Raw genomic sequence first — 27,925 nt, forward strand, 5'->3', positions numbered from 1 at the left:
ATCAAATGTTTTTGTTTCTTCACTATTTCTCTTTCCAAGTGTAGTTTTTTTGCTATTTTTCTCAAGTTGTGTTCTTTTTTATTTGTTTTTGTTCCACAGCTTGGGACATGTGTTGCAAAAGACTCCAATCCAGCTGCAACTATCACATGGCTCAAGAACAACACACCTCTGGTGGCTGATGGGAAAGGTGTGTTTTCTTCATGCGGTTGGATGATTATAAATGCCAACAAATCAGCTCTTTGGGGGGCTGACATTTTTAAATGTTACATACACAGATGTAGTTATTCTCTGTGACTGGGACAGTAAATCATCCTTCAGTGAGGAATTGAACTCGCTGACTGTGAGAATGCAGTGTTTGTAGAATGCACCATTTTCTACTTTTTAGAGTTATTCAAACGGAGTTGTTTGTTTTCTGTCTAGGGATTTCCATCCAGGCTTCAGTGCTGGTGGACCCTGTTACTGGCCTTTCAACTACTTCTTCCACGCTGGAGTTCTCGGCCAAGAAGGAAGACACGGACGCTGAGTTCACCTGCAGCACTCAGCCCACTGTGGGCACAGAGCTGGTGTCCTCTCCAGCAACCTTCACTGTCACCTGTGAGTCCTCTAACCTCGCTAACAACCCTCACTGGACACACTTGCTGAACTGCAGACCAGCTGTTGTCAAACTAACTTCTGCACAAAATGAAAGACTAAACTAATGCTAGTTTTTTATTTACCTCTCCAAAGGAAATATATTTATTGAATTGTAAGCATGTTTTCAAAAACCAGCTCACAGACTTAAAGTAATATTTAATCTAAAGTTACATCATGTGCCACGGTGCAGTGGGTTATTTTTTTTCAGGATCCGGCTGTGAATCCACACATTTTCCAGGATTTCTTAAAGTATTAATTCAACCTTTTGAGTACTTATTCGCGTCTCATGGCAGCACTGTAAATATGAAGCTACAGCCAGCAGCTGGTTCATTTAGCTTAGGATAAAGACTGGAGACAGGGAAAGCGGGGGGGAAACAACTAGCCTGGCAAGGTTCATAGGTAAAAAAAAAAAAAAATGTTAGTACAAATACAACAAATGACATACGACGTGTTAATTAGCTTTAGAGGTGCTGGTAGAAGGATTGGTTACCCTTGCACAGAGCCAGGCTGGATGTTTACCCGTTTCCAGTCTTTATGCTGAGTTAAGACGACCGTCTCCTGCAGTAGCTTCATATTTAACAGACCTACACTACCGTTCAAATGTTTGGGGTCACCCAGACAATTTTGTGTCAATTTTCAGTTCCTTCGCAATTTCTCGCATGGAATCGCCTTCATTTCTAAGAACAAGAATAGACTGGCGAGTTTCACATGAAAGTTCTCTTTTTCTGGCCATGTTGAGTATAATCGAACCCACAAATGTGACGCTCCAGATACTCTTATGTAGATATTTCATTAAAACCAGACGTTTCCACCTAAAATAGTCAATAACCACATTAACAATGTATAGAGTGTATTTCTGATTCATTTAATGTTATCTTCATTGAAAGAAACAGTGCTTTTCTTTCAGAAATAAGGACATTTCTAAGTGACCCCAAACTTTTGAACGGTAGTGAATATGAGAGTAGCGTCGATCCTCTCCTCAAACTTTCTGCAAGAAAGTGAATACGCAGTATTTTAGCACATGTTCCTCACTTACTTTGGTATGTCCATATAAATTATGAAAACAACAACAATTCTAAATCGGCTTGGGTATTTTGGTCGAGATCCAGACGCAGACTAGATTTTTATAAATATTTCCTATTTTTAAAATAATTGGAGAGTGGAGACTTAAGGCAGGTCTGACCGTATTCCAGTCGTGCTGTTGAAAGGTTAGGAAAACAACACTGCAGCAGAGGGTTTCTCCACTTGTAGGAAATCACTCACAATCAATTTATACTGATGTGAATTTAAAAATACAGTCAACGGTATCACTAGCCCGACTATTTCATTGAGGTAAAGTTTCTTCATCATCACTCACAGTGTCTCTCCAGGACTGGACTACATTCCCGATCATAAGCTCTCAACAAAGACTAAAATCTCTTTTATAAAGCCCAGCTGTAGCCAGTGGATACAGACTGCCTTTTCCAGGATATATTAACAGTGTTTTATGTCATTCTTTTGCTTCCAGCCAAGAAAGACAACAGTAACAGCACCTTTTAATAGCGACGGTTGAAAAATGAGGTGTGGATTCTGAAGCGCTGTAGTGGGATTTATACCGAACGCAGCATTAAATATTGAAGTTATCTGCTCAACCTTTTAAAGTTAAAACTTATCTGTGCCACTTTCTTATAAGAAATGTGAAGAGTTTGTATCAGACGGAGCAGAAACATTGATTGTTTGGTCTAATGCCTTAGAATATGACCACGATTCATCTTTTCAGCTGCATTTTTACGTTGGTCATAACAAATACTGAGCGCTCTCTGTAGCGTGCTGACACAGCAGATCTCTGCAGTCCCCGCGGTCAGCTGTTGGAGCCACGCGCTTCACTTAATACGCCCTCCACCCTCACATACATCCCCTCTCTGACTCTCCGTCTCCTATCCTCTGCACAGACTCCACAGAGAACATCGACCTTCAGGTAACTGCTCAGGAGCCTCTTGTCGAAGGAGGCAACGTGACTCTGAAGTGTCTGGCAGATGGTAACCCAGCTCCTACCGCCTTTAACTTCCACCTCAAGGTACACATGCTCGTCAATATCTCATGGAGACGCTCAGAAATGTATTCCATTCATGCTCATTGCATGTATTGTGTTGTTTTCCTTCAATAAGCCATTGAAAACTAAATACCCACCATTGTTTGATTGTATGTCTTTGAAGGGAGAGTTGGTGAAAGTGGAAAACACCGACACTTACACCATCACGGATGTTTCACGTGACTCCACCGGTGAATACAAATGCTCTCTTGTTGACGACCCAACAATGGAAGCATCTAAGGACATCACAGTCAGCTGTAAGCGACCACAACACGTTGTATTTATTTGAAAAGTAGAAATTACGACAATTTTGCCACACGCCAGAGTAATTGTCAGCGTAATTTCCTTTTCTACCTGTAATCTTTTTTGTTCCGATAAAAGCTAATTTGCTAATGAAAAGATCATCCTAATGTCCCTCCTTGCCAGCTTACCCCGTCTTACTGTGCTATATGAAGAGAAATGTTGTTTCAAGCGCTCTGCCTCTAATAAGCTGCATCTGCAGGGCCCTGAGCCAAGTGCAGGGTTGTGTGGTTAACAACAGGAATGCTTCGACCCTTGTCATGCCTCTGAACAATCTCCTGACCATCCTCTCCCCTCTCTTGTTAGACCTAGACATCAATTTAAGCCCCTCTGGAAACATCGTCAAGAAGGCCGGTCAGGCTTTGGATCTAACTCTCCAGATTAATGCCTCTGGAGACTCCAAGGTCACCTGGACAAAGGTAAAATCAATCGCTTATACAGCAAAGTCTGAATCGCTGAAGAAACATTTCTGGTTGTTGTTGACCGTGCTGGTATCCATTTCATTCATTTCAGGACAATGTTAAACTGGACAAAGAGCCCGAGTTTGCCAAGCTGACTTACGCTGACTCCGGCCGCTATGAGTGTGAGGTGACGATGGGGCTCCTCACCCAAAAAGATTTTCTTGAGCTGGTTGTCGAAGGTAAGGGCTTAAAGGAAACTCGGGAGATTTTTGGGAAATATTATTATTTGCTTAGTTGCTGTACAAGCTACAACCAGCGGCAGGTCAGATTAGTTTAGCTTAGATACAGGAAACACGAGGGAACAGAAAACAAGTTAAAAAGTGTGTAATTAGTGAGCTGTGGAGGTGCTAGTAGGCACCTTTTGTTACCTTTGGACAGACTAGTTTCAAGGTTTTCCAGTCTTTATGATAAGCTAAGCTAACTGTCTGCTGGCTGTTGCGACATACTTTCCTTACAGACATTGAGAATGGTATCGATCTACTCGTCTGCCTCTCTGCAAGAACGAGAGGAAGCGTTTGTTTTTTTTTCCAAAATGTCAAACTACTCTTTTCAGTAGGAATTAAGTAAGACTTTCTTCCGTCATTTGGTGTGCGTGCATGAATGAAATGCAACCATTCACGCCACACGTGCACTCATTCAGATGTATCTGAAGAGTTACGTCCTGTTGCAGGTGTTCCAGTTATCAAACGGCTGTCCAAAAAACGCGGTGAAGACGGCACACATAAAGTCCTGATCTGTGAGGTCGAAGGTTCTCCAAAGCCAGCTGTTTCCTGGAGCATCAACGGCACCTCGGTATGCACACTCATGTTTTTTACGGTTGAAGGTATCGGACATCGTCCGTGCCCCAAAACAGTTACACGAAGGACTTTCTAAATGGATGGACACGGTGAATATTAGATTTGGTGTAAGGCTGAATATGAACCGTTTAATGTACTCGAGGAACATTTCTTTTTATGATGTCTATGCCAGAGTGATGACTCCCGAGTTTTAGTGGGGGATGCAACTCACAAACTCGTTGAAACAAAAAGTAAACTGACAGCGTGTAGCACGAAGCTGCAGACAAACAAACTGCAGACACGTGGTATTTTGACCAGTTTTAGGATGTTAACCTATTGGGGAGCTGTGAATGAGGGTGTGTGAATGTAAGTCTATGTTAGGTGAACCCTTCCACTCTAAAAACATGAATGAATATTAATACATTGTAGGGCTATTGCTGAAAAAACAAATGCTGACATTGAATAACATAGAAAAAGGGTTTGTTTTCATTAAAATCTCAAGGATTATAACTTTTAAACTGGAATGAAATCTGTATTGCTTCATTGGAATCAGCTATTGCAAAACTTGTAAAATGTCCTAAATTGGCCTATGCATAACTTCAATAACTGAACCGCAGTTTATACAACCCAATGAACCAAAACAAACCAATTTCTCAATCCTAGATTATGGTGATAGGGTTTCCCTTGTGTGCTTGTTAACTTGTGTGTTCCGCCACATTTGGATTTAACGGTTTATTGATTAGACAGGATGGATACCAGCAGTTGTTCCTCAGGTCCTCCTGACCACCTGGAATCACATTTGAACTAACGTTTTCATTCAGAATGCTGTGAATGTTTCTCTCAGTCCTCCCTTCACTGTTCAATACTGGTTGTCATATAAATCCATGTTCTGACAGTGGTCTTCCTATGGAAGACGGCAACTTGTTTGTCCTGCAGTACAGAGTCTGCAATGAGATCTTTAGGCAACAGCATCAAAATGTTATCAATAAAGTATCAACGGCGTATTGTAGATGATGTCTATGTGCAGCAGGTTATGCTTGACAAACCACTGAGTCTGGTTGTTAAAGTGAGATGGACGTTTTTTTTTCGCTCAAAACCAACCAATCTGTTTCAGCCTGCGTCCATTGTGAGGAAACAAAAAAGCCCAAGGTTTGCCAGTGTCTTGTTCCTGAGACAGTTTATGCTTTGCTTTTGCCATCAAGTGAATACTCCCTGTTATGTGCATAGCAGTTTGCACTGTTAGTGTTTTCCCCAGCTACCACACTTATCTAGTCCAAACATTTCTAGGCGGTTGTGCTCAGTGTTTCGAAAGAGTACATTTCTTCATTTTCTCTGAGGCTCTAAACACAGTGTTTTGCACCAGTCAGAGACAATTTTTCTTTTTTTAAATGGACCCTTTTTTCCCCTCTTTTGTTTCCGTGGTGTACCTGTGTGCACACTGATAGCAGAACCACTCATTGAAGCAGTTTGAATTTCACGTTAACCTGAGGGGTTGTGGGATGGTTCCAATTCTATTCAGCCCTTTCACTCAGTTTCTATCCTCAAAACCTGAACTCGTGTGTCGTAATTAATCAACTCCAAAGGTGCACAGCACTCATTCACTTAAGGATAATGAATTTATGGAGATAACACACATTTCTACATTTCAGTCCCAAGTTTATTTTAAATCCTCTCATCCTGTCCTTTAAAGCCTATTCACAGAGACGGTAATGTAAGGCTTGAATACAGGCTCGGTAATGGGTATTTACAAAATTGCCACATCCTCTTGTATATGTAGAGGACATAGAAAAGGGTGTTGGCAGTTCGTCTTTGTGTCTGGGGTTTTCCTGTGGGACTTAAGTGTCTATATCCCAGAGGCACACGCTGCGTCTTTGTCAAAGGCTCATATCAATCCAATGCCGCCCCCTAGTGGTATGAAACATACACTTCTTACGCGTGTGGCAGGATCAGAAACAATGAAGTTAGATATGTGAATACTAACATTTGTGCTTTTTTTCTCCTATCGTTCAGCTTGATGAGAGTCCCTTCGTCAACGGAAAGATAACACACAAGATCACAGTTGTGCCTGCTGCAAATCTTACCGTCTCTTGTTCGGTGTCCAATGAGTTTGGCGCGGACAGTAGGACTATAAATGTGTCATCCCGTAAGTACAAAGTGGCAGTATGGTCCTCTCGTCTCTCTCCGCTTCGTGTTTTTCCGAAAGACTAACTCTTAACCTGCCTTTGCAGATGTTTTTTCTACTCTGCTCACTAACTCTTTCTGTCTGCATGTCGACTTTACATAATGCAAAAAAATATTTTGAATAAAACTACCCCAATTTAGCAGGTATGTGCTGGAGAGTAAACACACATAGTTACGGATTTTTTTTTATCGGTGGATAAAAAAATCGCAGACTTTTGGGCTGACACAAACCTTTATGACACAAGAACTACTTTTATATAATCGACCCAAGCAGTTTACTTTAATCATTTAATACAATTATTTTCGCTTCTTTTAAAGTGTGAACAGATTTCTGTTTCGTTACATAAGTAGTTGTTTGCCTTTTGATGATTTAACTTCTAACATCTCACCAGTGTCCAAATGTCGTCATCGCATGCTCTTAGCACTTTGTAGACACTGTTAACATCATCCGTTGCTCTCCCTTGCTTACTCATTCCTGCGCGTTTGGGACAGCATTTCATCTCTCTCCCCCCCCTCCCCTCCCCCCTTCACTCAGTGGTGTGTATGTTGGGATGCTGGATTTAATCTGTTCCCTCTGTTGAACTTCTTGCATGCAGAAGTAGAATAGAGTTAGAGTGGTATTCTTTTCTGGACGTCACGCTTGATTTTTTTTCTTTTTTGTTGGAAGTTAATTTTATTTTATATCTGATTTCAGTAATTGAGGAGGTGAGAATGGATAAACAAGGTAAGTTGTAGCGGTCTTCTTGCTTGTAAGAATGGGTGGGAGGGGGGGGGGGGGGGGAGTAAAGTCTTTGGGGGAATCAAATGTTGCTCACTGAAGGAAGGCTCTTGATTCAATATTTACCTTTAACATCACCTTGGACTCTTCAACTGGAAAATCAATCTTTGGACAGTGTGCTGTCGTTAATAAAACACAGATATGAAGGACTAAGAGGAGTGGAGCTACCAGCATCCTGACAAAATGTCAACATTGTCCATAATCCCGTTGGTTAATGAATATCTGTCATTAACATTTAACTCAATGAGTCACAACCATGTACAGTGTGGATGTGTCCATTCATCAATGCATTTATTGCACATCATGACTTTTTTTGCTTCCCTGTATTAGTATGCAGTGAGACTGGGGTTTCATACTGAAATGTGTCTCCCGGGTCTCTCATGTTTCTGTTTTGTCTTACAGACCAATCGGATGATAACGACCAAACCAAGGTGGTGGTTGGAGTTGTGGTCGGTCTCCTCCTCGCCACGGTGGTTATTGGCCTGGCATACTGGGTCTACATGAAGAAATCCAAGTAAGAAGTGAACACTGACCTTCCTACGAATCCTAATACAGTTGTAAAACTATGACATTTATTAGACGTGCATTATTATGTAAGATGAGATAAGATAAGATAATCCTTCATCCTTTATTAGTCCCGCAGTGGGGAAATTTACAGGATCACAGCAGCAAACAGCGCACACAAGATACAGAGTAAAAAACAAGAGCAGCAGTATATAAATATTAAACTAAGTAAAACAATAGTTCACAATAAACTCAAAAAAAATAAAATAGAAAATAGAAACAAATTAAAATAAAGAATATTATATATACAGACAGAGTATTTTGTATTGCATATAGGTACAAGGTTTAAATATTGTTAACTTTTTTGTATATTTTGGCATCGAAACTGAGATACTGAGAGCAGTATTACAGCAGAAAACAAATATGCAAATCCATATACAGATATTTTTGTGAAATATACAGATAGTAGTTTTCCTCTTGAGTATACTAAGTCACCACCAAGTTCCCATCAAGTGCAAGTGAACAGTGAATATTAGATGTTATGTAGCACATATCTAGGCCACATACCGTCCTACCATATAAAGTTTGTTTTTCATACAAATGACTGTAGAGGGAAGAAATATCAGCATGTTGGGTAACAATGTTTCATTCTAAACAGGCAGGGAAGCTGGAAGACCGGTGAAAATGAGGACGGGTCCTCTGAGGAGGAGAAAAAACTGGAGGAGAAAGTGGAGGAGAACAGCCAAAAAGCTGAGGTGTAAAGAAACGGCAGCCATGCTTTGGAAATGTGAAAGGTAGAAAACGTTTCCATCGTATGCCTTAGAAATAAAGATGAGCAAAGTCATTCTCTTTTTAAACAACATTTCATTCTCTTCTTCACAGTGGGAACGTGGAACTTTTGCACATTTCTCTTCACCTTTGTCTTTGGGGAAAAAAAACAAGTGTACATTGGGACGAAGACGCTTTGGATTTGGTTTCAGGGAAAATTTGACTAAAAAGCATATCCAAACACCCCCCTCACCCCTCAAACCATCACCCCTCCATTCCTAAAAAAAAACAGAAACAAAGAATGGATACTGTATGTGATATACATAACTTGTCTGCACTACTGATACACGTGTAAACTTGTCTACTATTAGGACTCATGTTTGTTAGAATGGAATTTGGGAAATGCATATCTTTTTGGTTTTGTTAGTTGATGCAAGTAGAATTACTACTAGACCAGTTGCCTTTGATGTAAGGATGTGTTGGCCTGCATTAGTCTGACTCTTTGGCCCTCGGAGACATAGCAGGGGCCGAGGGGACATCACCGCCACCGTCATCACAGTCAAAACAACCTCTGCCTTCAACATCAGTGTACTAAATCTGTTTATTTGTGCATTTGTTTCAGTTTGTTCATTTAGGCGTAAAAAAAAAAATGTTGAAATAGAGATGAAATTCCTGAAAGGGCTATGGGTTATTGGGGTTATACTCTGCATTAGTTATAGAAGGTGATATGATTTACATTGCAGGAAGTAGGCGATGTGGCACAGAGTTCTTTAGCATTAGATGATTTTTTATTTTTTTTTGTTCTTTGATTGTGTGTACCTCTTTGCAAACAAACCAGGACAGAAAACAACAGAAACTCAGTTCATTTTGCCTGTTTCTTTTTTTTCAAATGTACTGTACATTCGACATAACCACTGTGTAACACAGGCAGGTAGATTATTGAGAGAAAGTTTAGGGTAACTCAGCTCACACTATTGGCTTTAATTTGGCTGTACAGATTGTTTTACATAAAGCCAGTGTTTGTTTTCACGCAAGAAGAACTCATTGAGCCTGTAGTAGTGAAAGAACGTTTCAAGGCTGTGAGTGAATTCTCAATTTTTTCTTCATCAGTGTTGAGGTATGATTGTTTATTGTGTAGCTATGGCATCATTTTGTGACGGAGCACACAGAGAGGACAAGGTGTTTATCTCAAAGTAGCCGTCATGATAAATTAGCCTTCTTTTGAAAATCTACCTGTAATTGCTTCAGTTTGTGATGTGCACTAGGCTTCATGTTTTCATGTCAGATTTGTGTAGAATACGATGGAATACGCGCAGCTGTACGTGTCACAAATTTGGTCCTTTTAAGAGCATTTACTACATTTGACAATGTATCGAGAACAGGATGTAATTGTGAAGTATGTGAATTTAATTTTCTTTTTGCTATTTATATTGTATAAAAAAAAATGTCCAGGTAGGCAAATTCAATAATATCCGTAGAATTCATAACTTTGATTGAAACAGTTGGTAAATTGCTTGCAGGCGTTACAAAAGTGTAATTAAGTTACAAGTCATCAGTAGGCTGCTCAGCGTCTGGTTGAATACTAGATTCAGCATGTGATAATCTCAGACCGCCAAGCTGCTGTTTGTAAAACCATCAAATTGGAAGAATGACCAAAGAAAGTGAACATTGCCATGCAAGTATTGTAAATACCCGATGTTTGTTTTTGTACTTTTGTTTAAAATAAAGTGTACATTTGGAAAAGTTATGTCCACTGAATATTAATTATGTTGTTACAGTTCTCACATTTTTCATCTTTTGAAATAAAGAGCAACACGGTTTCCAAATGTTTTTCACTTCTGGGAAGAAAAAGCTTTCTGTCAAATGACTGTATGATGACTGATGACTGTAGCTTTACAAGACTATGAATATTGTAGAAAATAGACTATAACAGTGGAAACGAATATCCTTTCAGTATATATAAGTAATGTGTTCTGCAGGAGGAAATGTGTTTGAATCAATCTTGGAATGTGATGAAAATGTTTCTGCATCAGAGGTACAGAAATATCAAACAGAGAGAACGTGACATGCTGTGTTCAAATTCATTTCTCGTAGAAGCTATTGTAAATATGTTAAATTGTTATGTTTCAACAATGAAATATTTTTGTCCAATTATAATCTCGGCACAAAACTGATCAGGATTTTGGATTTGATCCAAAATGAATTATCAAAACTGATATGGGATTTTGCATTGTTACTGCAACGTCATTTGTTTTGTCAACAATATCAGGTTAAACCTCATTTCAAGGAGGTGAGGTTTGAGGAAACGGTAACCAAAATAGCCTCGATCCTGTTGCCAGTGTGACCACAAACAACTGGAAAACAAATAGATGGACGGATAGGTATGAAATGTGAATTGTGTCCATATCAGATTCAAAACCCTTTCACCACCAAACATTTGAGGAAAGTACATTTACTCAAGTATTGTGTTTGAGCACACTTTAAGGTACTTTACTTTCCATGTTGTGCTGCTATATCCCTCTACTCCACAGTTCTGAGGGAAATATTGTATCATGCTTTTTATTTAATACTTTTACTTAAGTATGTTTTGCTAATACCTTTACTTTTACTGAGGTAAACATGTTGAATGCAGTGTTTTTACTCTATGATATTACTACTAAATAAAGAATCTGAATACTCGTTCCTTCACTGCCATTAACTTAGAATGGCATCTTTGGAATCTATTTTGATTCAGTAGTGGTGTCTGTGCGGGGGCTTTAACGACAACATCCTTGGAAACCATTACATTCACTGACTGAAGCAGAACAGACTTATAAGGACACTCCTGAAGAGAAAAGGTATGTTAAATCTGACTGATTCTGGATTTGAGACATGAAGGCCGACAAGGACAAAGACACCCTGATTTGATTAAAACTACTTCAGCTGGAGATATAGATGTACTTTTTCATACAGTCTAAAAACACATTATTTGTTTAGTAATCACATGAAATGAAATGCTAATAAAAGATTATCTGAAAGGTAATTTAAAGGCCAATGTCACCAGTGGGTTCAGTCCCTTGATAGCTCTGCATATGATTAGTATGCAGAGAGTATGTGCATCAGCTTCTACTCAGCCAGTTAGTAGCTGATGCACAATCTCCAAATAAAGTGTATACTAAGAAATTTAAGCATGGACGTCATCACCAGATGGTCTGCATAATACTAAACAAAATGAGCTTCTACTGCCACCCTGTGCTCAAAGACATTACTGTAACAACCAGTGTTGGAAACATATCTGTGTGATGTGTTTTCTTCTGGGAATAAAAACCTCGTTTAAACAGCTGAAGTGTGAGAACATGAGCTAAGATAAAATAGGATATACAAGTCAAATATAAATAGAAAAGTAAATTACAACAACATGAGAATAAAAGCAAGAGTAACAGTGTATGATAAGTAATACCAACTCCAGTGCCTAATAGAATAACAATGTATGACAAACTCATATGTATGTTGGTTCACAGGTAGATGAGAACCAAGTTGAACATGAACACCTTTACAGAAAGACAGAGAACATAAAGAAGATCCAATATATTCATGAAATATATGAATATATTTCATGAATTGATTCATTTCTGTCTGGGTATTTATACAAAAGGTTGAGAGGGTTCATGGTGACACGTTTCTCTACTCTCTCGTTCATAGAAATAGAAGGGAAACTTTAAATGATTTCACACATTTGAAGCATTTGTTGCAGCTTTTAAGATACTATTTGGGTCACTTGTGATTCTTGATGACAGCAGATCACCACAGGAGAATCTAGACATGCTGGTTGTGTGTTCAAATGTTCGTCTACATTTTGAGATAATTCAACAGTATTTCATGGATAATTACATTGTGATCATGTTACAACAAAACATAAAACTACACTCGTGACCTCTGTGGCCTTCAGTCCTCTGACAGTCAAAACAGAAAGATGACAAAGAGAATTTGTGCCCTAAAGACTTCAGATGGAGCTGGAGGAACATGTAATGCGATGGTCTGTTCTAGACTTTAGACCCACATCTTTACTTTACACCATGTGCTATGCATATAGCACATGTGTCTGAATCACCCGTTCACGTCATTGGTGAAATCTTTACCATTATTTTAATTACAAAAGCATTTTCATCACTTGTTGATTCTCTGACCCTATTTTACACAGATGTAGGGAAATGCCATAAACCCTCAGTTTCTTTCCAAATTCCCAGGATGGCAGGTGGGAAAGCTCTGTCAACTGTAAGTTTTTCTTCTGTAGGCTTTGACCATTAGGTGTGGTTTCACAGTGGTCATGTATTCATCTTGCAAAACACTGTTTCCTGTTGCTTTATGTGCATTAGGGTCTCTGCGGTGACCGCCGGGGTTTGTGTGTTGTCATTGCAAGTGATCCAGACGGCTGTTGTGGGCTGCAAGTAACAATTTACCGTCAATCACTCACTGATAGCACTCACCCAACACTCTGCATTGGATATACCCTTGGCTTTGACTATAATGTTGAGCAGGCAAATTACATAGAAGTGGCAAAATTGTAGGGAAAATATATGCCTGAGTGCAAGAGTATATATGACTTACAAAGCTTGTGCGACACTTGCAATTTGATGAGCTTTAGTATTATTGTTTTGCTGTTGTTTAACAGCATAGTTCTTCTCTCAAAAGTCTTCTGTTAAAAATTCCTGACTAAAAAAGTTGAAGAATTAATAGAGAGATCTGGGATGACGTATTCCTTTCAGCCAATGTCTTGGCCAAGAAGCAGGTATTGTATATGTTAACTTGATGACTGCTACTGACTAATTTGGGGGGAAAAGCAGGTAAACACCAAAACATTATTCGTAGCATCTCCACCTGTGTTACAGCACCGTTGGGGATATAAAGAACCTGCTGTATTTTGAAATATAGTCATGGAAATGACAGTTGAAACAATACTTATTGTATGTAAGACCTGCAAATGTTCAAAACTAGGCTTAGTGGGATGTGCAGCTTGTTGTTTGGTCCAACAGTGGTAAACAGATGGAAGGATGCGTAAAAAAAAAGAAAAAGGAAGTGTTATATTTGTGCCAAAAGCAGCGAGATATTTCTCCAATGCAGGTATGACAATCGGCCCCCACCCCAAATACATTTAGTAAATATTCAGGCATAGGTTTATACCAAGGCTAATGGATAAATGTTAACTAAGCACGTGGCTTTCTAAAGGAAATATTTCATAAAATCAACATATTTTTTTTAAATCTGTCCACAAACAATGAGTAGATTCTAGAAATTCCATGTGATTTTGATTAGGATTAAATATTATTTACGTGTAGAGGTACATATACAGTAGACCTTGAGAGTTCCATCACAGTCTAGATTGTGCCACAGAGTAAATGTCATTCACATCGGTGTTGTCCTCTTCAGTGGGGAAATTCTGGACTGGACAGTCGTTAGTCATAGCAGTGGTTAACACTGGTGCCCAACAAAAACAAGGCTAATGTTTTACAGGATGGGCCTTTCTGTGCGATGTTTCATGTTATCCTGTGTCAGCAACAGTTTCCTCATTGGCAGGATAAGTGAATTGTCCATAAGTGTGAGTGTGTTTCTCACATTGCCTTGTGATACCCAACCACTTGCCCAAAGAGCGCTGTCAACGGACTACGTTTTCTTTGTTCAGAGACTACACCTGTGTCTTGGTGTCCTCGTATTGTATAGTATTTTATATATTGCTATTGTATTTGTGTTTTTGTTTTATTTTATTTTATTTTATTTTTTTGCTATATGGACTCATGAGTCTGAAACAAAGTTGAATAAAAAAAAAAAAAAAAATGTATGGATGTATGTTATTTACATAAATTCCCCATAACTGTCGGAGGCTACCAAGCTATAGCTAATCTTTTTTTTTTTCTGGCAGGTGAGAAGAAGTAGACGGACATTAAACATTGTTAACCCATCCTTTAGCTCTGAGTATAAGAGGGAGATACTGGCCACAAAAAACAATTCTCTTACCTGAAGCCAACAGCAAGAAACCTTTGTGTCATCTTCAACTCAGAACTAAACTTTAGGGCTTGTATCGGTATGTCATCAAATCTGCCTTTTATCCTCTCAAAAACTACAACTAAAGTGTGGCCATTTCTATAGGTGCAGAGAACCTAATGCAAGCTTTAATATAGAGCAGGCCAATGCTCTCCTATCTGGTCTGTACAAAAAAAGTCATAAATCAGTTAGAATTGATTCTGAACTCTGCTGCCTGATTACTGATAGGACCAGAAGGAGAGAACACAAGACACCTATTTTTAAAGTCCTCACAATGGTTGCTTGTCAGTTTTCGTATTGATTCTAGAATTATTGAACTTGTCTTTAATGCACTTCATGGTTTTGCATCGGCCTATTTGTCTGACATGCTTGCAATGTATGAACCAGGACGGCCCCTCAAGTCCTCGTGCACAAGTCTTTTAATTGTTCCAAAATGCTGGACAAAACTTTTGGTAAGACAGCGTTTTTATATATTATATTTCATCAATAAAGCAACATACATCCTTTGATTACAAATAAATCAGGTTGGACAGCTCTTTCAAACAATAGCAGGAATAAAACCAAAACTACATATGACAACTCCACTTCTTGAGTAAATAAATACAGTCTTAAAATGTTATTAAAGCGTGGGAAGCAGCTATGTCCATTCCTTTATCTGTCTGTCAGTGTCCCCATTCGGCAGACAGTCCTATGTTACTGCTGTGGGGACGGAAAGTCATCATGTTGCCCCCTTTGGTTCGAATGGTAGCTACACAAAAAACCCTATGGGGTTTGCACACAGCCAGCAGATGTCATAAGTTGACAATTTCACTCAGATCACAGATATCTCTTGTGCCTGGAGGATACATGAAAATAATTGCTGTGCAGTAGTTAACTGTCATGACAGTCTCACATGGAATAACAAGTGTTTTGGGGAAGCAACGAAGTTTATGTGAAGAATGCTTGTGATAAATAGCTATCAATTTGAGAGAAATGCAGGCCTGCAGCAGAGAAGCTGCCCTAATAAAATTCATTTTCACTCATTATAATTAAAGCATCCTTATTTATTCTGCTGCACTGACATCTTTTTTTTGTAATTCTAGGTATAGCCAACTGGTTAAACGTTTAACCTTTAACGGTTATTCTGTGCTTTTAGCTCTAAACCTCACATATAATGAATTTATTACAGGTAACAAACTAATCTGGGATAAACATTGGTTAAAGTTTTAACACTTTTAGCACATCTTCAGAATTAAGATGTGTCAAGGCTATTAAAGGATGGGTTCACTATTTTTAATGTATAGGTCTTAAATGTCCATATGTTTTTTTGAAACACGATGGTCTTGCTGTTATCATTCTTGTCCATTCTGGCCATTAACAGATCCCCTCCTGGACAAAATAAGCAAGTATATCTCTGTCTTTGCAAAAATATATTCCAAAGTGTATCTGAGGTTTATCAAAGGCTTCAGATGTACACACGCATAGTGGATACCTTCCAAAGTTATTGTGCTTTTTTAGTATAAAACTCCCTGTTTTGTTACATTTATTACTTTTGTTCCACTGCAGTTCAGCCGGGTAACACTGTCTGTGGATGCACAAAGAGGGAATTTTATTTTAAAAAGACTGTAAAGTACAAGAGGAAATACAGCTGTTTTACAAAAAAATTATATATATATAACAATACAAGTGAAAAGATGATTAATATTATCAATAATGGAGCTATGTTATTTTTCTAAATCAACAACGCTACAGAAAGAAAATAGGAGAACACACAGACTGACTAAGTGTGAGAGAAGTAAGGCATAATAAGGCAACAATCATAAAAGGCTACGGTAGTTTCATTTTGTAGAAATAAACTCAGTCTGTCAATACACATCTCTTCTGGACGGTAGCAACAGGCCAGACACGGTTAACAAGACACACAGGGAGACCACAAGACTTATGTGTGTCCTGTAACTCAGGCCAGTTAGATTTTATTCGTCATTGGTACATCCGGGGACTTAATTTTTTGATTGACAGTTGCCATGGCAACAAGCTAGAGCATCGCCATTTTGTCAGGAGGGTTTTTTTTCCCAGCTCAGTCTTTTCAAATGTTCTCCCTTCCCGCCGGAATAATGCTGCCAGTGGATATATATTTGACGTTTTTGGATATCGAAATGCGTCTAGTGGACCGGATTAAGAAGATCAAGAGGCCGACGTTTTAACATAGCTGAAATAATTAGGCGGCGCCGCACTAACTCAGTTGTCCGTGTCTCTGGTCCACCGGGCCGGTTCACTGCGCAGGTTTGGACCGCGCGCCATTTTGTGAAAATTGACACAAAATTCTTAACCAAAATTATCAGAGGACACGGTTTCTGTTTCATGTTTGAAACACTCTGGATTTAACTGTACTGTCGTAACCATCGAAGTGACCGACGCAAAATTTGCAAAGACACGGTAAAATCGGAATTTGGCATAACGTTTATTTAGCGGTAGCTAGAATCGTTAGCTCGAGGCTAGCCAAAGAAGCTACAGCTAGCCAGGGCAGGTAGCTAATGTTAGCTTCATTTTGTCAACTAGCTAGCCAGTTCGCTAAGGTTAGCTAGTGAGTTATGCGTGCTAGTTAACGTTAGCATGTTGCTAGTCATCAGCTGTTAGTCAAAGTTGCTTCGATCTCCAATGTTGTTCACCAAAGCTTGGGATATGAAAAGCGATTTAAATCTGGCTGGCGAATTATTCTAGAGTTTTGCCGATCAGAGGACGCGGATTGTATTTAACGTTAACATCGCTAACCGTGCAGGGAGGGGAGAATCTCAAGCTGGATAAGTTTCCTCATCATACAGGTTATTGGACTTTAAATGAAGATCGTGCCATCAGAGGTGAGCATTTGTTAAATCTTACGTTTAACCCTAGCCTTCATCAGTTTAAAATGTCACGTTAGCCTTTTTGCTGTTGTGTATATATATAAATATATATATATATATGTAACGTGAATGGTTAACAATGATGGACGCGACAGTGAAGTTGAGAATAGTAGCTTATGGTATGGCGGCTAGCTTACATTTTGTGGCGGTGAAGCCAGCGTTAACATTCTAGTCCAGTCAGTAGGTCAACGGACTAATTTAAATCGGAATCCAGAAGAGTTCTGTGGCTTGTTGTCAGTTAGAGGGTCCAACGGACGAATCGAACGGTACAGCTAACGTTCACCCTGCGATATAACCCACTGTCATTGCAAGGTACCATTTCAGCTGTTGTGTTAGCTAACAGCCCTGTCTGATTTACCGCGGATGCAATGTCTTTTTGTGTAAATATCAACGTTAGGTGTAGTTTGTGTTTTAGAGTTGCTCACCTAGCTAACGTTAACCTGGCTAACGCCTGATAGCTCATTCTGCTAACCTGGCTAATGGTTAACGGCTTGTTGACGAACCAGCTGAGTGGGCCCAGCAGCGTCACTAGCTAACGTTAACGTTGGATTGGTGAGGGATGTGCTCGCTTGTCCCGCAGTTTTCACGGTAACGTTATAACGACGACAGCGTTAGCTAGTTAGACCGCTAACGGTATCGTGAGCGTGAATGCGTTTGGAATTGGGAGGCATACACGAACAATATGTAGGAAGAGAGGACGCGAATTAACACTGAATATGCTTTCTAAATTCCAACCATGACGAGATCTACCCCATCATCTGTAAGTACAGAGTTGCACCGTCTTCGTGCACGGACGTTAGGCGTTTAATTGTTCTGGACGGGTTGCATTTGATTCATCTTTTGGATCGTATCGGTTGGGCGTGAGAAGATGACACACAGGCTCGTTACAGAGGTCTTCAGCTATCACTTGTGATACAGCTACTAATAGCATGCTAGCTGTCGTTATATTTACACCTAAATAGGCCCGTTGATGCCGTGGTGAGTGGAGCCAGGAGAGGAACTGTTCATATGTCAGTACTGAAAATGAAGAATAATCAAACGTTTTGGAGAGAGTAAAGAGCTACAAGTGCGCGTGCAAAATGGCTTTATTGTCAAATACAGCTTGGATTTTTTTTCCCATTAGGGTTAGTGATATTAAAAAAGCCAAATTCACTCCACAGTTAGTCTGATATCAGGCATTCTGTTTGTTAAATGAGCTAAAACCAAACCTTTTCAGTTATTTGTTAATTGTAATGATACAGCAACATACAGTACTATATTATGACGTTCGCACAGTAACTTAAGTTGGGCTCCATATTTTTTTTAAGTATATTTCATGTCATAAAATCCACTATAATTACAAAGGTATATTAACTATAGGCATGTAAAGAGGAGAACCACAACAATATTAATCCTCATTTGTTTGGTTAATTGTACTCCATGCCACTCTGAGTGAACTATTCCTCTTTTAACAGTTTCATAGGAGCTTCAGATCTTTTGTGTTATAAAAATGTCACTGTCTTCGGCATTAACTGCTTTTGACAGTTGATCTACAAGCAGCAGAATTTCATAATTATTTTTAAAAATCCCCAAAAGTTCCACCATTTACCCCGAGCACACTTTTCAAAGTTTTGGGGTGTCCTCTATTCTCCAGGGGTCCTCTGTCCCTTCTCAACAAAAGTTGAACCACTATAAAGTTAAATCCCCACCGAAGATGCACAATGATGATCAGTTTGTATTCTTTGTAGTGGTTTGCTGCTGGACTCTTCTCCCAGGATGATATGACATTTGACATTACATTGTACATGCTATATATTAAGCCTTAACCCTTTGGTGGGAATTGGTGCACCTAAGATCTTCTCTTTTAGTTATTTGGCTGTTTTGAATCAGACAACCAGATGTAGACATTTTAGGACATTCTTTAGTGGGAACAAATCAAACAATGTTTAGTCATTATTAGCATTGGTCAATGCAGCATTTAAATATCAATTTAATGCAGTTTAACTTTACATTTAATGACAGAGCTCCAAATGATTGTTTTCAGGTCTCAGCTGAACAAGCATGAAAATAGACTCACTCGTCATGACATATCAGTCCTATCATTTTAGTGCTTTAAATACATTTGTCTATAAAAAGATAAAACTAAAGAATATTGGATATCTAACTAAACAAAATTAGTTTTACTTTAAAAGTATAACTTGTACCATCCTTGCAACACAAGATCTTATTTTTAAAAGTTTATTTTATTTTATAATAATAAAATAAAATATATATATATATTTATTTATTTATATATTACAGACAGATAAACGTATAGTACATAAAATATATATATATATATATATTTCTTTTTCTTTTTTTTAAATACAGGCTTTGACTGTGCTCTACCACCCTACAGTTCCTCTTATTTCCGTCAGTGGATGTGTATATTTTCCTTTTCCAGAGCTGGGTCAGCTTTCTAATGCTCTCAGATGGAGTGCAGGTTTTGGGCTGTGCAGCTATTTTGCTGTCAGGCTCTTGTGTTGAAAGCAGCGTCTAAGTGTGCCAAAGTTCAATTTTATTTCTTGTTTATTTCTTGTTTTCTCATTGGAAAATGGGAGCAGCTCTGCCCTGGCAACAAAAGTAGGCTATTTGCATACTGCGTTGTGATTGGTCTGTGCATTGATGGGCTTGCCAAATCACGCTGTATCTCTGTGGTGATAGGCTATGCTAATTAGGTGCTGTTGCTGGGATTCTGAATAGTGGTTACTGTGTAGCACTGGTGAATTGTGTTGTCTGGTGAGAGATGCTGATAGCTGCACATGCTATTTGATATTTTTTTGATTCCTTCTGGCTTAAAATGAAGGATGATTCACTGTGTAGTGTGGAGATGCTTTATTTTCACCCCTTTTCACTGTTAAACCTGCTCTTTTGCTCCTTTTTCTTCACAAAGGTTGATATATTACTGCTATAATTTATTGTATGTTATCCTTTGATGCATTTTTCTGACCTTACATGTTTAACAAAAGAAACTTAGTATTTATCTGAGATTTCTCTTAGCAATAAATTAATCCTTTTTTATTGTTCTCAACATCTTATGATCATTTTGTCTGTTATAGTGTGAGCTTGATCATTTCGACATACATGTAAATATTACAAATGCATACTTTGCATTTTTGCATTCACACACATATATATATATTATAATAATAATGCACTTTAATATTAAATCTGTACAATAAGAAGCAAATATCTTTATCAGTTTTATTTTTAGGCCGTTATATGTATGGAGGAGGAAATGCTGCCGTTTTACATTAAGATCATTAGCCTTTTTCCTCCCTTTGTGTGTTTTGTTACATTTAATGTTGAATTAAGGTAATGTGCAGCTCATAGCAGTGTTCATGTCTTCTAGGAGGAGAGACTTCAGCATGCAAACCTTCGTCCGTCCGGCTTGCGCCCTCTTTTTCTTTACACACTGCTGGTCTTCAGATGGCTGCTCCAATGCCCCATACGCACCAGCAGTACAGTGACCGCCACCAGCCAAGCACTGACCAATCTGTTACGGTCTTACCGTACAGCGACCAGACACCACAGCTCACTGCCAATCAGGTACACTAACCCTGCCCTACCCCTAGCTCTCTTACTTCTGTTCGTCTTCATGTCTAGTGTTACAAGAATGGCAATACTCAATGTGATATGAAAGTATACTTCCCTCTGTGCTGCTGTCACCAGGCAGAGTAGCTGCTTGCACATGTTCTTTCAGTCTAGCCAATTTAAAATTGTGCAATATATATTTTTATACATTTTAATAAATGGCCTCTAAGATTTTTTCCATAAGCAATTTGAATAAGCCCTGCTACTTAGAAATGTACTGTGCATATTGTTTGTTTCTGAAATGTTGTGACTTTCCCATCTGATACTTCAGAGGCACATGCCCCAGTGCTTTCGTGACCCAACTTCAGCTCCCCTGAGGAAGCTCTCCATTGACCTTATCAAAACATACAAACACATCAATGAGGTTTGTTTTGTTGTTTCTTCTTCTGTATGTTACATTGTAAAGACTTGCAAAATGCTGAAAATTCAAGTCTTCAAATGTGATCATGAGAATTGTTTACTTGTTTAATTTATAGGTGTATTATGCAAAAAAGAAGCGACGGCACCAACAGGGTCAGGGTGAAGACTCCAGTCACAAAAAAGAGAGGAAAGTCTTCAATGATGGCTATGACGATGATAACTATGACTACATCGTCAAGAATGGGGAGAAGTGGATGGACCGCTATGAGATTGATTCCTTGATAGGAAAAGGATCATTTGGACAGGTGCTTAATTATAAAACACACACACACACACACACACACACACACACACACATATATTCTTAGTTTGAGCATGTGACAGAGACAATTGTCTTGAACTTGGTGAAACAAATGATGGCTTAATTGTCCTCTCTATAAATAACATATATCTTTAAAATGTGCTCTTGTCGGCATCTTCAGGTTGTGAAAGCGTACGACCGTGCTGAGCAGGAATGGGTTGCCATTAAGATCATCAAGAACAAGAAAGCTTTCCTCAATCAAGCCCAGATTGAAGTGCGCCTCCTAGAGCTCATGAACAAACATGACACCGAGATGAAATACTACATCGGTAATCCACTCGCCTGAGCTCTGATGAGACGTATAAAAGACATTTAAAAGGCCTTTCTTGTATTTGACTAACATGGGGGCGATTTGGGTTTTTTCTTCAGTTCACCTGAAGCGTCACTTCATGTTCCGGAACCACCTCTGCCTCGTGTTTGAGATGCTTTCCTATAACCTGTACGACCTACTCCGAAATACCAACTTCCGCGGCGTCTCACTCAACCTCACCCGGAAGTTTGCCCAGCAGCTATGCACGGCGCTGCTCTTCCTGGCCACGCCTGAGCTCAGCATCATCCACTGTGACCTGAAGCCTGAAAACATTCTCCTCTGTAACCCCAAGAGGAGTGCCATCAAAATAGTGGACTTTGGCAGCTCATGCCAACTGGGACAAAGGGTATCTAGCTGCAGTTTTTTTTCTTCTTATCAGCAATAAAATGAATGTATGCAAGAATGTCTCTGAGAAGTGTGCGATGGTTGTTGCTTTGAGACGTTGGCTGTAATGAAAATGTCATTCAGAGATTACGAGCAGGAAGTCTGACTGTCCGTGCTTTCTTTTTGTAGATATACCAATATATCCAGAGTCGCTTCTACCGTTCCCCAGAGGTGCTGCTGGGAATGCCCTATGACCTGGCCATCGACATGTGGTCCTTGGGTTGCATCTTGGTAGAGATGCACACTGGAGAACCTCTCTTTAGCGGAGCTAATGAGGTATAAGAAGTTGAAATACTGTTTTGTGCCGTGTTGTAGTTCTTCCCCCTGATGTGTAGCTTACGAATGTCATTTAGGCCCCAAAGATAAAGCCTAAACCACATCACACAGCACTTAGCTGTCAAGTCTTCAAATAGTTGTTTCCAGTAATCGTGGCCATTTGCCTAAATGTTCTGACAGTTAAGTCAGCTAAAGATAACATTTGATGACATTTAAATTCACACTTACTGGGTATTGATTCTAATCAGTGTTGTAGATGTCCAGTGTAACTGTTACAGTAACTTGATCAATAACTTGTTCCCCAGGTGGACCAGATGAACAAGATAGTCGAGGTTCTTGGTATCCCACCGAATCACATAATGGACCTAGCCCCAAAAGCCAGGAAGTTCTTTGAGAAGCTTTCAGATGGTACATGGAGTGTTAAGAAGACCAAAGATGGCAAAAGGGTGAGCTCATTTCTTTTTGTTTTTATTGCTGCAGGTACACTGACTGAAAAAAATTGAACTTGAGTGATGATGTACAGCCGCCATAGCTGAGTAAATCTGTTAATCTTTGTGTCCTCTGCCTTTAAACAGTATAAGCCTCCAGCCTCTCGGAAGCTCCACTCCATCCTGGGTGTGGAGACAGGGGGTCCAGGTGGCCGGCGGGCGGGGGAGTCTGGCCACGCTGTTGCCGACTACTTGAAGTTCAAGGACCTGATCCTCCGGATGTTGGACTATGACCCTAAGAGCCGCATCCAGCCCTACTATGCCCTGCAGCACAGCTTCTTCAAGAAGACTGCGGACGAGGGGACCAATACGAGCAGCAGCGTGTCCACGAGCCCCGCGTTAGAGCAGTCCCAGTCTTCAGGAACCACCTCCAGCACCTCCTCTAGTTCAGGTAACTGTCTACCTGAGAACCCTGCTGCTCGGCTGTCCGTCACGTAAAATAGTGAAAGAAATTGTTTGCATCAGTTGTTGTGACACTTTTGTTTAACCCTTAGGAGGATCATCTGGGACAAGTACCAGTGGCAGAGCCAGGTCAGACCCGACCCATCACCACTTGCACAGTGGAGGACACTTTGGCGCGGCCTTGCCTACCATCGACGGCGACAGCCTCTGCCCACAGGTCAGTGAGAAGCCCGAAACCATCTGTATGTTCACCTGATACTGAGGGGAGCTAGTGTGACGGTGGTAAATTATCATTTGAGTGTGATATTATTCTTGTTTATTTCCAAAATCGGAGTAAATCTTTGCTCATCTAGCATGTGCGTGGAGGCCGCCCCGTTTTTATTTTAAGCTTTCCTAATAAAGATATTTTCAGAACAATTCAAAGAGGCTCATACTATAATAATGTAATACTTGACTTGCTGATGGTGTGATCCTGATACAAGACAGAGTTAACAAAATGAAATTGCCATATTCAACAACTGACTCTTGTTATCTTTTTGACTTTGTTCAGGCAAGACAGCCTTACCCACCCCCGCTGGTGTGGGGAGGTGGTGTTGGACCAGAGTCGGTCACTGGAGAGACTCACCCAGTCCAGGAGACCACCTTCCATGTCCCCCCTCAGCACCCTAAGGCCCTGCATCCCCACTCACATGCTCATCACCACCACGGGCAGATGATGGCAACACGACCACGCCCACGCCACTACACCTCCCCGACACACAGCTCCTCAACACAGGACTCCATGGAGGTGGTTCACGGCCACCTGTCCATGACCTCCCTGTCTTCCTCTGCCTCCTCTTCCTCTACATCGTCCTCTTCCACTGGGAACCATGGCAACCAGGCCTACCAGCTCCGCCATTTGCCCGCCGGAGCCCTTGACTTTGGTCAGAACGGTGGGCTGAGCATGGGGCTAGGTGCCTTCTCGAACCCACGGCAGGAGACGGGCATGGCGGCGCACCCCGCATTCTCCATGGGCACGAACACGGGGCCCGCCCACTACCTAGCGGAGGGCCACCTGGGCATGAGGCAGGGCATGGACCGGGAGGAGTCTCCAATGACTGGAGTGTGTGTGCAGCAGAGTTCTATGGCCAGCTCGTGACTGCACTGACATTTGGCTGTGTGTTCCCCCCTGTGCGTCATTTTTAAGGTGGTGTTTTTTACTACAAGGTGTGTTGAGAACAAAAGCTGCTCACGTCAGAAGGGAGATATCACTGAACCGCTACTACAGAGAAAAAGCTTTGTTAAAAAGTATATATGTAATTTTCATCCGATTTCTTTTTTTCTTTTTTTTCTTTTGCAATCATTAGGCACAAAATAATACTGCGGAATAACCATAGTGAGATTGAGACATCCATCTTGCCATTTCACCAGTTTCATGTAACCACCAAGTAATCACCATATGGTATTATGTGGCAAAAATCTTCTAAGGAGCATTTCAGAGCAAAGTTTGAAGCTGTTTTGCAGGTAGCTGTTGGTGATGAAATGCTTGGCGTCCTCTTTCGGTTCAAACTGTGGACTGCCTGACATTATTGTTCCACTGGTTCTTAATTATTTTGCCCTTTTTTAAGTGAAATTTCTCGTAAAAAGCTGCTTGTAAATCCTGTAGCTTGACAATGAGGGGGAAGTGTTTGCGGTGATATTTCTTGTTGTTGGTCGGTATTGTGTAACTCTGTTAAAGGGGAGCACATAGCAGTGGAGTCCCTATAGCGTGTGCTGGCCCGGGCGGAGAGAGGAGACCCCGCGGGTGGATACTGACACCAACTGGGTCAAAGGAGAGAGAGGGGGGAGCACCACCCCTCAGGCCTAGAGGCCCCCGTAGGCCCCGGCACAGATGAGAGCAGCGATGGGCGCCGGAGACGAAAGGATCCAGCCCCGGTAAAGGAAGACAGTCAGCGGCTGGTTCTAGATAACCCTTTGGCCTTATGACTCATGGACTTGGGATGGGATGGAGCTGGACATTATCATTTGAATTAAGATGGCTTTTCTCTATTTTTCTCTCTAGACAGCCCTTAATTCTTTAAGGAAATTAAAAACAACTTAGAAAAGGTAAATAAGAATGGTAATTTGAGGCCTTTCTCGACAAAGATTTCTTCTTCAGCAGGGCCCCACATAACAGGGTCTTATTGTACACAACAACCTCCTAAACATTACTTCCTTGAAAATCTTATTCACTGGTTAAGGATTTTGCAGTGGAAAGAACTATCTATTCCAGAGTCTACCCTTTTATGTTTTGTTATTTTTCCCTTTTGCATGTAGTTCCTCATCAGAACCACCTGCACAAGTCTCTCCATCCAAAACATGGAAACTGAAGAAAAAAAACGAGTTAAGTGACTGCCTTTTTTCTCCTCAAATTATGCTGTGAATTTTACAAGAATTTATTTTCCCTTTGGATATGTTTTTATACCAAAGCAGTTGTTTTATAGCATATAGGTGTCTGTAACCAATAATGTAGCAGTTCACCACTTTGACGCAAAGTTTATCAAGATCTTATTTTAACGTCAATACAAACAGCTGCAATATATTACTTTAGCAAAACTGGAGACCGTTGTTGAGACCGTTGGCTATCGTGTATTCTGGCCAGATTTGTTTGCAACGTTTTACCAAAACTGTTTCCATATTAATTGGTAGATTATTTTGGGAGTCTTTTAAAAACTTTGGTATGTTTAGAAAATTTGGTAGTTACTCTGCAGGCTCCGGAGTAGCAAGATAGAAGCTGATGGTTTAAAAAAAAAAAAGAAAAAAAAAAAAGGAGACTAATGCGTTCTATTTCTGTGTCGTCGTTTTTCTTTTGCCCCCATCATACTATTTCAAAGGGTTTTGCTGCCTTTCATACATCATTTGGTCAACTTGGCTAGTTTCTGCTGTGAAGCATGACTTAACGTCATCGTCTTTGGCAGGGTAAGGATAATTGTGGCAAATCAGTTTGTGTTGAATGGTATTTCTCTGATTTGGTAGGGCAGATCCCCCATGATTGTTGTCCTATTCAAAGGGAAAGGGTGTCCGTAAGCCCACAATCACATGCTCGGCCTCGGCAGACATGTCCTCAAAACATTAGTCAATAACCAGATCCTTTTTTCTTTTTTTTTTTATATCAGGGATTTTGAAGTGCTTTCTTTCTTCTGTTGCTCATTTTACCAGCTTTGAAATTAAACAGAAAAACCTGCCCACAGCCACCATTCAAATTTAAGGGCAGGCCACAGGTCATGCTGTTGCCATTTTAAAGGAGAAACCATCATAAGACACCGTGCTTGGTATTTCCACAAACACAAATGTAAAGCTACCTATATTGAGATTGGGGTTTTATCTGGATGTCAAGGTTAATTGCAAATTTGCAATCATTTTTTCATACCCCGCAGAATTTGAGACATTTAGAAATTGCCAGTGGTTTTATTACTGGCTCTCATACTGGTACTAAACATTCCAAAAATAAAGACTGAAAAAGAAAAAAAATTGACTGCAGTGACTCGTAAGTGTGCGCCTATTTCAGATCATGCTGATTGACCTCTTATTTAGAGCAGTTGTCATGAAATGCAGCCCCTTTTTAATAGTTGAAATAGAATTTATGTATATATTTATATTTTTTTAATAAAGGAAGTATAGAACTCACTACCTTGCTCCTGCTGGTATGTTGATTATGTTTGTCAATTTGGTGACCATTCAGTGGGCAGGAACTCCTGTTTTCTTAGTGGCAAAACCTTGCCTTTTGGCAAAGGTACTTGACTACATCAGGACAACACTATGAGGTAGGGTTTGAATCAAACAGGGAAAGCTAGATCTTCAAACCTTAATAATTTTCACAGGGTATATTGTAAGTGCATGTACATCACAAACCTTACTTTTTGGTTATATGAGAAGCACATGGTTGAAAATAAGGTTCCATCTTTCATAAGCCTGGTCAGTTTGTGGGTTATACACAAACACGTATACTTGTCGACATATCTGAACACCCAACAGAAGTTGAAATCCTCTTATTTAATTTGGATTTATCCTTGTCATTTTTGATTTCACATTTTTTCACATTTTTTGTACATGCAACATGCACTATAGAATTGAACAGCATGGGGGAAAGGATAAGTCCATGTATCCACAGATTGTAAGATCTAGTCAAGACTTTGCTGTGTTTATGACAATGCCCTTTGTATTATATTAAGACAGTCTTATGTATGATATATAAAAAGAAGTTAATTGAATTCCTCTGTGTGTCTTTATTGTTCTCCAAGTGCATAAGCTGATTTCCAAGAAGAGCTCGCTCTTCTTGGAAATTCATGGAAATCTTCTTGCCCAAAAAATACACTATCACAAAGATGCTATAATAAAAATG

The 27,925-nt window shown here is 39.9% G+C and overlaps 2 protein-coding genes across 4 annotated transcripts in view; both read left to right on the forward strand.

Annotated features, from left to right (window-relative positions):
* LOC306700812 (CD166 antigen homolog A-like) overlaps nt 1–10,209 on the forward strand; it is a 34,373-nt gene extending 24,164 nt beyond the window's left edge. The window contains exons 5-16 of the mRNA XM_079165933.1: nt 100–187; nt 421–594; nt 2,565–2,689; nt 2,829–2,961; nt 3,311–3,423; nt 3,518–3,644; nt 4,136–4,257; nt 6,252–6,384; nt 7,117–7,146; nt 7,603–7,714; nt 8,363–8,498; nt 8,587–10,209. Coding sequence (XP_079022059.1) covers nt 100–187; nt 421–594; nt 2,565–2,689; nt 2,829–2,961; nt 3,311–3,423; nt 3,518–3,644; nt 4,136–4,257; nt 6,252–6,384; nt 7,117–7,146; nt 7,603–7,714; nt 8,363–8,465 — 1,260 coding nt within the window. The 3' untranslated portion in view covers nt 8,466–8,498; nt 8,587–10,209. The remainder of the gene's footprint in view (nt 1–99; nt 188–420; nt 595–2,564; nt 2,690–2,828; nt 2,962–3,310; nt 3,424–3,517; nt 3,645–4,135; nt 4,258–6,251; nt 6,385–7,116; nt 7,147–7,602; nt 7,715–8,362; nt 8,499–8,586) is intronic.
* Nucleotides 10,210–16,515: 6,306 nt separating this feature from the next.
* On the forward strand, nt 16,516–27,751 carry dyrk1ab (dual-specificity tyrosine-(Y)-phosphorylation regulated kinase 1A, b). Of its 3 annotated transcripts, XM_079166566.1 has the most exons (12): nt 16,516–16,905; nt 17,249–17,327; nt 20,743–20,939; nt 21,256–21,348; nt 21,461–21,649; nt 21,827–21,974; nt 22,075–22,361; nt 22,529–22,675; nt 22,981–23,121; nt 23,251–23,554; nt 23,658–23,782; nt 24,116–27,751. In XM_079166566.1, exons 3-12 carry the CDS (start codon nt 20,820–20,822, stop codon nt 24,701–24,703), a joined length of 2,142 nt encoding a protein of 713 aa, XP_079022692.1. In that variant the 5' UTR covers nt 16,516–16,905; nt 17,249–17,327; nt 20,743–20,819; the 3' UTR covers nt 24,704–27,751. The 3 variants fall into 3 exon arrangements, with proteins under 3 accessions (XP_079022692.1, XP_079022691.1, XP_079022693.1); XM_079166565.1 differs by having other exon boundaries at nt 16,516–17,327; XM_079166567.1 differs by lacking the exons at nt 16,516–16,905; nt 17,249–17,327 and adding an exon at nt 18,072–18,132.
* Nucleotides 27,752–27,925: the final 174 nt, after the last annotated feature.

This window comes from Pholis gunnellus, assembly GCF_910591455.1.
Source record: "Pholis gunnellus genome assembly, chromosome: 9".
Taxonomy (NCBI): domain Eukaryota; kingdom Metazoa; phylum Chordata; class Actinopteri; order Perciformes; family Pholidae; genus Pholis; species Pholis gunnellus.